Below are 11,312 nucleotides of genomic sequence, written 5' to 3' on the forward strand. Positions count from 1 at the left end.
ATGGTTTGTTGTAAAGGATATTACAAAGGATACAGATGAAGAATTCACAGGGCAAGGCATGTAGGAACAGGTGTAGAGTTTCCATGCTGTCTGGGTGTACCACCCTCCAGGAACATCCACATGTTTGAAAGCTCCCTTTACTCTTTTGGGGGCTTTTACAAAGGCTTCATTACATAGGCATTATTGATTAAATTCTTAGTTATTGGTGATCAACTTAACCTATAGTCCTTCTCCCTTCCTGGAGAATGGAAGGGGGACAGATTAGAAGTCCCAACCCTCTAATTTGGCCTTGGTCTTTCTGTTAAGAACACTCATCCTGAAACTACCCAGGGGCTGCCAACCATCAATCAACGCCTTAGCATATCAAAAGACAACTTATAATTATGAAGATTCCAAGTATTCCAGGAGTTGTATGCCAGGTCATGGGGGGGAGAATACATTGGAATATTATATCACAGCCTACCCTCTAGTCTTCAAACAGGAATTCCTTACATCAAAAGAACATACAACTTGAAAAACAATGCTGCATTACTAAAACCCCCATCATATCGTATGAATAAATCTTCCAGAGTAAAACTACTCATGTTTACAGGCTTCTAGTCCAACTTACTGAGTTCCAAAAATAAGAGTGGTCTTAACAAACATAAAGCTTCATCCCTTCAGGCATCTGGTGTAATTGAGCTAAGAAATAATGCCATCTCTTGCTCTGAATCTCTTTCAGAGTGTTCATATAATATTGGATTTCTCTTGTTACATAACCCATTTATTCATTTTCTTACTCTCAACTACTCATCTTCCTTCTTTCCATTAATAATCTAACTTTTCCACCTGTGGAAACAAAAATCAGGTTTGTGCTTATCTAGACTTTAGGCAGCAATTGTAAAGGATATTTAAAAAAAAAAAAAAAAACTAGTCTAACCTAGCTTGACTTTGACCCATCATATGAAATCAGGTGTGGACTTTTCCACTGTGGTATCATGACAAAGCTCAAAAAGTTTCAGATTTTGGAGCACTTCGGATTGGGGTTTTTGAAAATAGGGATGCTGAATCTGTAGAATTTACATTGACAATGGACTAAAATAGACACTTCAGGTGAAAGAAATTACATTAATAATGAAATGAAGCTAACTGTACATTATCTTCAGTTCACAGAGTCATAAAGTCGTGTGAAAAGTTTCCTGAGTGAGAGGAAGGTAGAAAGCAAAAAGGGGGACAATTTTAAGGCAATTCATAATGTTTAAGTAAATTTCAACCCATGTCCAAGGGAGTTTCTTTAGTTTCTTCACTAGGGGAAATTCTGGAGAATTTAGCCTGGAAATAGAATAAAGAATGGTGCAGAAGGAGAATAAACTTTAACCACATAAATGAAAAAAAGTGATATTAACAAGGCAAGAGTTAAAGGAAGGCCTAGTGACAGGAAGTATGGAAGAAAAAATTAAGGTGTCATGCATTAGAAAATGAATGATTATCTTGACCTAATGTGGGAAGTGAAGGAAAAATAAGGAATCTGTATGGTTTCAAGTTTTCTAGACAGGTGATTAAATAATGGTCTATTCTTTGACCATTAAGGTAATGGGTATTATTTATCTTTGGGGGAGGTATTGAAATAAGTGTTCTGACTTTGAATTTGAGGAGTGTGTTAGTCAGATTTTTATCTCTGTGACCAAAATACCCAAACAAGAACAACTTAGAGGAGGAAAAGGTTTTTTTTTATAGACAATGGTTTCAGAGGTCTCAGTTCGTAGCTGGCTGACTCTATTACTCTGGACCTGAGATGAGATGAAGTATCATGGCAGAAGGGCATGGCAGAGGAAAGCTGCTCAGGAAGCAGAGAGAGGGCACCAGGAGCCAGGCACAAGATGTGAACCACAAAGGTATATCCCAAATGACCCATTTCCTCCAGCCCCACCCACCTGCCTACAGTTACCACCCAGTTAGTCCGTTCAAATTATTAATCCATCAAATGGATTAATCCACTGATTAGGTTACAGCTGTCATCATCTAACAATTTCACCTTCTTCATTAACACAGAGTTTGGGGGGACACCTCATATCCAAACCATAACAAAAGGGCAATGAACTACATAAGGAAAGGTATCCTATAAACAGTTTAAAATTCTAATTTGAGCCTGGAGTTGGGGGGAAAAAAAGCTGATGACAAAAAGTTGAAAATACAAACATGGTTATCTTCTATAAGGAGTCCATGAGCACATGTGAGTTAACTAACAGATCATAAAGAGAGAGAAGAATTTAAGGAGATACACATGCTTAAGGAATTGAGGGTAATAAGGGACAGAGCAGTATGCTGTTCAAATAAAAGAAAAATATGTAGAGAAAAAAATTGAAAGTTAATAGGAAAACACAGTAAATTGGGTATTCAGATGCAAATCTCTCTGTCTTACAGTTTGGGTAGAGACCCCAGAGTCAATTCTTCCCACATTCTAAAATCATAATCACCAAGGCAGGACTTTACAAGAGAGTATTCCTAAACTGGTTCCTTCCCCCAGTAACCTGCAATATATTTGAAAGACTGGGAGTTCATAAGAAAGGCTAGGAGGGTGGCAGAGGTGCAGCGGGCGACCCTCTGGACCCTTGCAGACATGGCGCTGCAAGAGGAGTGGTGCGCGCTTGCTGCAGCCTGGAGCAGCCCCTGTGCCCGCTACACTGTGCCCGCTACACTGTGCCCGCTACACTCTGCCCACCAACAGCCCTGGCGGGTGAGGGTGGAGCTGTGCGGGCGCTGAGCACATGACCCGCTCTGCTCTCCTGCGAAAATTCACAGAGAAACTTGAATGGATAACTACAGGGAATGGTATTGGAATAGTGGGAATCAGCAATTTTGCACAGGAAGCTCTGGGAGATGTTGTTTACTGTAGTCTGCCTGAAGTTGAGACAAAATTGAAAAAACAAGATGAGTTTGGTGCTTTGGATAGTGTGAAAGCTGCCAGTGAACTCTATTCTCTTCTATCAGGAGAAGTAACTGAAATTAATGAGGCACTTGCAGAAAACCCAGGGTTTGTGAACAAATCTTGCTATGATGAAGATTAGCTGATAAAGATGACACTGAGTGACCCTTCAGAACTAGATGACCTAGTAAGCAAAGAAGCATATGAGAAATACATAAAATCTATTGAGTGGAAATGGCACCCTAAAGAAACTAGTGTTTATAACTTCTGCAGCTGTCTTAAATTAGTGGTGGATAGAAGACTTAAAAAACTACTCTCAACACTGCTACTGGAAGAAGATACCCCTTAACTTCCCAATGACTGCAGATAAACACAATATGCATCTTTTTTACAATTCCTTATCATTTTTAGAGTAGGAATTAGACTGATATCAGAATTCATGAAATTATCTGTGGCAAAAACTACTTATAAAAAGTATGTAACTCAAGGATAATCTTGTTATAAGCCTAATATAATATTGTAATTTGCTTTCACCCATCCCTAGATTTGGGTCAATATACTTTATGATCTTCCTTCGGAAAAAAAAAAACTGGGCATGGAAGAAAGTGTGTGTTGCATAGTGTCAGAAGAACAATACTGTCTTAATTTTATAATGTACTGCATTTACTGGTGTTAAGCTAACAACAGCTTTCAACAAAATAAGAAATAAAATATTCAACTTCATTTAAAAAAAGAAAGAAAGAAAAGTTAGTAGAATTTCTCTGGAGAGAGTTTTCTGAGTGCTGTGCCTCCTTCCTGCATGTGGGTACTCTCCACAAGTAAAAGAGACCTCAGAGAACCACATGGGGAAGCTAACTGGGTCTCTTGGTTTGTGAGTGGGGAAACAAGGACTACTTTTGACTATGATCTAGAAAATTTGAAGACAGTAGGCTGCTTACAGGTACACTGACAATAGGCTAAAGAGTGATGCGATGGACAGAAATAGGGCTCTCACCAAAGTGGGGAGGGGGGAGTTTTCACTTTCAATGGGTTCAAATATGCACACCATTAAAGGAAATTAGACTTTGTTAGGCATGCTGGTGTGCACAGGGAGTCCCAGCTACTCTGAAAGCTGAGACAGGAGGATCATTTGAACCCAGGAGTTTGAGACTAGCCTGGGCAACTTAATGAGCCCCTGACTCAAAAAAAGGTAAACTGGGCTGGGCGCGGTGGTGCAAGTCTGTAAACCCAGCAGCTCAGGAGGCTGAGACAGGAGGATCACGAGTTCAAAGCCAGCCTAGGCAAGGCACTAAGCAACTCAGTGAGACCCTGTCTCTAATAAAATACAAAATTGGGCTGGGGATGTGGCTCAGTGGTTGAGTGCCCCGGAGTTCAATCCCTGCTTGAAAGAAAGAAAGAGAGAGAGAGAGAGAGAGAGAGAGAGAGAGAGAAGGGAAACTATACTTGAGCTCTCATGAAAGGCACCACCCCTGCCTACATAAAGGGTTAGGTGACCCCAAAAGAATAATGTGTGGGGAAAAAATAGGAGTCCATGATTGGTGGGTGATTGGTAAATACAGTAGGCATCACCTGACTCCTGGAACTTTACAAGATGAAAATGTCTGAAGAACCCAGTCTATGTGTTGAAAGTTGAAATGCTAGTTCTATCTCTCCTCAAAAGAAAAACCTAATATTTGAGCATTCAATACCTACGTACTTTTGGCCAAGAAAATAGTCACATAAAATTTTGATCCTCTCCTCCTATGTGTGTCCAACCTCTAGAAGGTTTGAAAAATGGTGAGTGGGAGATTAAGTTTAGTGATAAAAACAAAATGAATGATCATACCTCTCTGTTCAATGCTACCTCTTGAGTGTGATTCAGGCCCAATCTTTGGGAAGGAAGAAGTTTTTAAATGTCTGGAGACTAAAGCTATGTAAGTAGACTCAGACTTTTCATCACCTGGAAATTAATATTACCTGGAAATTTTAGAGCATTTATTCATTTCTGAAATCCGTACTATCAAAAGCACTATACAAATGCAATGCAATTCCCATCAAAAGTCCAATGACATTCCTCACACATAGAAAAAGCAGTCACGTAATTCATTAGGAGAAATAGAGGCCCAGAATAGACAAAGTGATCCTTAGCAAGAAAAGTGAAGCAGGAAGCATCACAATAACAGCCCTTAAATTATACTACAGAGCTACAGTAACAAAAACAGCATGATATTGGCACCAAAGCAAGCATGAAAACCAACAGGATAGAATAGAAGAAGATACAGAGAAAAACCAACTTAAATAGTTATCTCACACTTGACTGCCGCAGTCTGGCTGGGCACAATCAGGAGCCACCTGTCAAAAGAAACTAACTTTATTTTTAGAACCACACACGCCAAACAAAACAGCCTCTCAGGAAAAACCCTCAGAGCCTCAACTGCCACCACTGGCTTTCCACAAGCCTCTCTCTCCCACACCAGCTTCTCTCCACCTCCCACAATCCTCCTGCTCTTGAGGCCGATTGGCTGGGTCACGTGGGCGGAGCCAAAAAAGTCCCCCAATGAGCAGCTCCGTGGTCTGAAAGGGCAGGGAAACAGCCCAATGAGCATCACCGCAGAGGAGCCAATCAGCTAGATGTTGCTGGGGCCGAGGAGCCAATCAGCTAGATGTTGCTGGGGCCGCTGTGAGCCTGACAAAGGTGCCAAAACATACATTGGAGAAAAGATACTGGGAAAATTGGGAATCCATATGTAGTAGAATGAAACTTAACCCCTGTTTCTTACCCTGTACAAAATTCAAAATTTTGAATCAAAGTGAATCAAAGAACTAGGAATTAAACCAGAAATCCTGCAACTGCTAGAAGAAAATGTAGGCCCAACCCTCCAACATATCTGCTCAGGAACTGACTACCTTAGCAAGACTCCTAAAGCACAAGAAATAAAATCAAAAATCAATAAATGAGACAACATGAAATTAAAACCTTCTTCACAGCAAAGAAAACAAGAGCATGAAGAAAGAGCCTACACAATGGGAGAAAATCTTTGCCACCTGCCCCTCAGATAGGGCATTAATTTCCAAGATACATAAAGAACTCAACAAACTGCCAGGCACAGTGGCACACACCTGTAATCCCAGCAGTTCAGGAGGCTGAGACAGGATTAGACAAAAGAGAATGAAGGGAAGGGAAGAGGGATGGAAAAAGGAAAGACAATGGAATGAATCTGACATAACTTTCCAATGTACAAATATGAATTTAACACAGTGAATCTCACCATCGTGTACATCCACAAGAATTAATTTAAAAACAAAAACTATGGGTAAATGGCAGAAAGATCAATAGAGGAAAGGGAATGGGGATGGAGAGGGAAGAGGAAGAAGAGGTAATTGGGTCTGAATTAGAAAAAGATATATTCCATGCTTTTATAATTATGTCAAAATTAATTCTGTCATATATAACTAAAAAAGTTTTTAAAAAAGAATATTACACCTTAACTAAGATTATATATGATTTGATTATTATTGTAGAGACATAGAGGAAGTTTTAAATATATTGCATTTAATTTACTCTTTAATGTTATTTTTCTGATTTGCAGTTTCTGTAATCTAATGGCTATATTTGCAATAGAGACCTATGGCGTGATTCCCAGGTAAGGAAAGGCTTTAGTGAAGGAATTTCTACAATATAAGAGTGGTGGCTAAAAAGGAAAGGCACCCCAATATTCCCCAAAACAGAGCCTGAGCAATCACTTATCAGGGTCCCCAGTTTAAAATCCTATTATCCAAAATATCATGTAATTGAACCTAATCTTAAACCCACAAACAAAAAACTCAAATGAAGCATTTATAAATCTATATTTAGATTTTTTTTTTTTTTTGGCTCTCTGTGAAATCTGTCTTCCCAAGTGACAGACTTGCTATTTTCCTAAAGCACTAATATTTCTGCCTTTACATGATTTTCTAAAAACAATATGTGTGTACTATGGGTACAACAGGAAGGAATTCCTGAAAAATCCTGTTACTATACCTAGTGTCCCCTGCCTTCCTATTAGACTTCTCTTCCTCATGACATGTTCCTCGACTCCACCTACTTGGCAGGTGGTAAAATGCTGCAGTGGAGACAGTGCACTGACTGTCATTCTGATGCATCCAGGAAACAACTAGTAAAGGCATGTGCCTGGTCTCAGTTCCAGTTCCCTTAGAGGACACTTAGAAAAAGTCATAATATTTAAGTTAGGACATAAAATGACTTTGCTTCTGTCCTGGGCCTGGTATTTTGGGGATTGTTTTCTTTTGTGTTTTTTGTTTGTTTGTTTGTGGGGTTTTTTGATTTTTCGTAAAATGTTAATTAAAAGTAGAAGAAAGATTCTGGGGATATATCTCAGCAGCAGAGAACTTGCCTAGCATGTGCAAGGCCCTGGGTTCAATTCCCAGCGCGCACGCACGCACACACACACACACACACACACATGGTAGAAGCTATTTATGGCCTGCTTTTAGTATTACTGATGGTTCAGTGTTTCATGGACATGGAAGGTTCATGGTATGAATAATCTGTAAATGAGATAAAGCAAGTGTCATTTCTCACTTAACTTTGGGAAACATACATAACTGTTTCCCAATGACTTCTCTTCCTCATGACATCGGCATGTTTGATTTAGCTGAATATGAAGAGTGGTGGTTCACCTAAGTACCCACCAACAAAATAAGGAGCCAAGGGAGGAAGGGAAGAGAGGAGAAAGAATAAAGTCAACCCATTTGCTCCAGCTCTCACCCTCAAGCAGCTGAATTCCAGGCATACCAGTGTGGCATAGGGAGTGGCATAGTCCACTAAGTTAGTAACTGTAGTTTAGCCTCTGTTAACACCTGGACCCTACAGGATACCAGAGACAGACTGGGGCCAGCTGGGGGTGAACATCTTCCAGTAAAAGAGCCCTTTTTGGGAGCAGTTTCTCCAGTTTTTCCATTCTATCCTCTGAAATTGCCACCACTGAACTAGTCTCAACTGTCCTCTGAATCCTCCCTCTATCCCCTTTGGTGAAACCAGGCTTCTCCTGAGGATACTGCTTCACCTCCAGCCCTTCTTTGTAATGCTATTTTCTTACACTTTCTTTGTACGTCAGGGACTAATTAGCGGTTTCAAACCATTATCCTGGTTTTTACAAAAATGCAGAAAAATATCAAACACACATTTATCCTTGAGGTTCAGGGCCTCTGCTATAGCCCTAGCTCATTGTTTATGTCCTCCCTAAATTCTCCTTCATTCATCAATAACTGGCCCTGTCATACTGATTTCCTCTCCATAATGAACCCCACCATCAGTGTCTACATTACCAATCCTGCTCAACATCATGGCCTTTTCTCATGCTTGGTGACCTCCTCCTCTACTGCACCTCAGCTGTCTGCTCCCATAGTCCCACTCTGGACACTGTTATTACTGGTAACTCTTCTGTTTCCTAAAGCATCATTCCAGGAATCACATTTTGGACATGTCCACAAGTGAATTCATGATCTTACCACACACTCTCCTACCCAAGTATCTGTCCCACCTTACAACTGATCCATCTGGGTCATCACACTCAGTCCTGTGGACTGTCCTTGTGCAGCTCCAGGAGGATCAATTCATATAACCTACGGTGTTGATTGTACACTCTGGAGTTCAACAAGGTGGCGACCCTGTTTTCCAATTTTCCCTCTTCCAGAAAATAGTATATCTGACTATGTAAGCTTACAAGTCAAAAACAAAAATGATAAACCTAGCATTCATATTCAAACCACCATTAGCTCCCACTCATTTAATCTCCTAAGTGGGCCTTGAATAGATCCACTTCTTACTAACCATCACCACTACCCCAATCCAAACTACCATTATCTCTGAAATAGACTACTAACCAAACTCTCCTTATTCACTCTTACTTTTTTCTAGTTCTTTCTCGTCTTTGGAGCCAGAGTAATATTTTCAAAGTGTTAATTGTAGTAAATTTGAACACATTAAGTTTCCTTCTATAGAAGTAAAATTCCTTCATATGGTCTAGAAGGCCTCACATGATCTACCCCCTAACTACTTCTCCTTATCTTGGATCATGCACTCACTTAGCTCCAGACTCACCAAACTTCTTTCAGACCCTCGCCTTCTCTGTACTCTGTCCCATGGCAGGAACTTTCCACATGTTATTCCCTCTGTCTGGAATCTCTTCATTTCCTTCTTTATTACTTAACTTTACCAACTTCTGTTCATTCTTCAGATTTGGGGGATAATTATCTTTTCCCCAAAAAGGCATTTCTGGATCCCATTTACCACATTAAATCCTACTACAATGAGATTTCACTACACTATATTTCTTTCCTTCTTAGTTCTTTATCACAATTGCAGTTTTAGATTTATTTTCTCCTTGATCATTTGATTATGTCCCCACTAAAATAGACATGGGGCCCATGTCTATTTTTCGTCATCATTGTCCTGCCAGCAACTTGCACAATGCCTGAAAGGTATCAGATGGTTATTATATTATTTTGTTAAAGAAAAAAAATACATTCTGTAGAGCCCAATAATGTTTATAGCCACAGATGAGAATGATCAGACTAGGCAACTATGGGAACTTACAGAAACTGTAACACTGATAACGATAATTATGGTTTAAAAGGGAACCAAAAACTAATCTCAGATACTAGGACACCAAATAGAAAGCAAATCTACTCTGAAGGAAGGCACCCATGCAGAGTCCTGAGTGAAGAGGCACATGTCTGGCACCCACCGAGAGTAACATTTAATAAATGATGTACACACACACACACACACACACACACACACACCTATCTGGCTGACTTTTAGGTACCTTAAATTCAAAATTCCCCAAAGCAAACCAGCCATAATCACACACACAAGAAGTACTCTAAGCTGGACATGGTAGGATGTACCTATGGTCCCAGCTACTCAGGCGGCTGAGGCAAGAGGATCCCTTGGTCCAGGAGTTTGAGAGCAGCCTCAGGAACATAGCAAGACCCAAGTTTTTAAGGGGCGGGGCGGGTAGGTGGAGAGAAGAAGGAGGAGGAGAAAAATGCTCTTCCATTTGAATCCTCTATTTTTGGGTTGTGATGCCATCCCTTTGGTAACTTATCCCTAAACTTGGGCAACATCCTTTATTCATGTTTCTCAAACACCACATCTTAAAACATCATGGAGATCAATCCAACTTAACTGCCAAACATATGTCCACTTCTCTCCATTTCTTCAGCCATTAATTTAGACCCACGTTATAACTGAATTATTACAGATATCTCAGAACTGGTTTTCCCATCTTTGCACTCAGGCTTCCCTTTTATCCATTCTTCATGCTACTATCAGAATCATCTTTTTAAAATGTCAATCCTATGTCATGCCCCCTGAAGTTCCCTCTTGCCTTTCCACTAAAATCCATGCTCTCTAGCCTGATGTAAACTGTCTTTCTCATCTGACCCCTGCCTACCACCTATCTCTAACTACTCTACCCAGCATCTGAGTTCCAGGAAATCGAGCTATTATCAGTTCCAGAATGTTTCAGGAGTGATCTCAAGGTTTCCTCACACTTCCATGGCCTTCACTTCTCCCTTCGCTTGGAACACTTCCTTCACTCCCAGATTTCATCCACCCCTACCCACACGTGTCCAGGGTGCCCTCCACTAGAGGACCTTCTGTGAGGCATGGCTCCCACAGAACTTCATGCTCTGCTTTATCATACTGATCACATTATTTTCCTCCCTAGTCAGCCTCAAATACTTTATTTATTTTTGTGTGGTGCTGAGGATTGAGCCCAGTGCCTCACACACTCTAGGCAAGCCCACTACCACTGAACTATAACCCCAGGCCCAGCCTCAAACACTTTTAATACCTTAGACACTATGTCTTATTGATCTTTGTTCTCAGTCATTGGCATAGTAATTAGGTATTCAGAAACTATTTGACTGAGTAAATTAACAGCGAAAGTGTGAACAATGACTTCTAATGATTTTTTTGTTTTTGTTATTTCAGCCCAAGCTTCTATCTGGTTGCATCTATCCTCTTTGTCCTGATGCTACTGTTTTTCACGATTCTAGTCCTGAGCTACTTCCAGTATATGAGGGTTTATAGATACTATATTTATAAACCACTTAACAAACCACCAGGAAAACAAAAGAAAAATTAGTTTACTTTGAATATGTGTATGAGGAAAGAATGTGTGTGTGTGTGCACATATATAATGGCTATATTAAGAGTGTATGTTTGACCAAAAATACTAAATAGAAGCCCAAAATATTATCAAACTCAAAAAGTGTTCTTAAATTACCCATAAACAGAAATATTTTTATATATAGTATATTATTAAATTAAAATATTTAATGTGTTTGTATTAATTTGAAAGATATTCTATATACTGTTATATGGCATTTCTAAAAAATTAAGTTTGGCTATTATAAT

General features: G+C 39.8%; 1 protein-coding gene across 1 annotated transcript in view; it reads left to right on the forward strand.

Annotated features, from left to right (window-relative positions):
* Positions 1-11,040, forward strand: part of Catspere (catsper channel auxiliary subunit epsilon) — a 159,938-nt gene extending 148,898 nt beyond the window's left edge. The window contains exons 21-22 of the mRNA XM_046432499.1: positions 6,475-6,528; positions 10,887-11,040. Coding sequence (XP_046288455.1) covers positions 6,475-6,528; positions 10,887-11,040 — 208 coding nt within the window. The remainder of the gene's footprint in view (positions 1-6,474; positions 6,529-10,886) is intronic.
* Positions 11,041-11,312: the final 272 nt, after the last annotated feature.

This window comes from Marmota monax, unplaced genomic scaffold (assembly GCF_021218885.2).
Source record: "Marmota monax isolate L192 unplaced genomic scaffold, Marmota_monax_Labrador192_F-V1.1 WCK01_AAM20220418_F8-fsc00090, whole genome shotgun sequence".
In the NCBI taxonomy this organism is placed as follows: Eukaryota; Metazoa; Chordata; class Mammalia; order Rodentia; family Sciuridae; genus Marmota; species Marmota monax.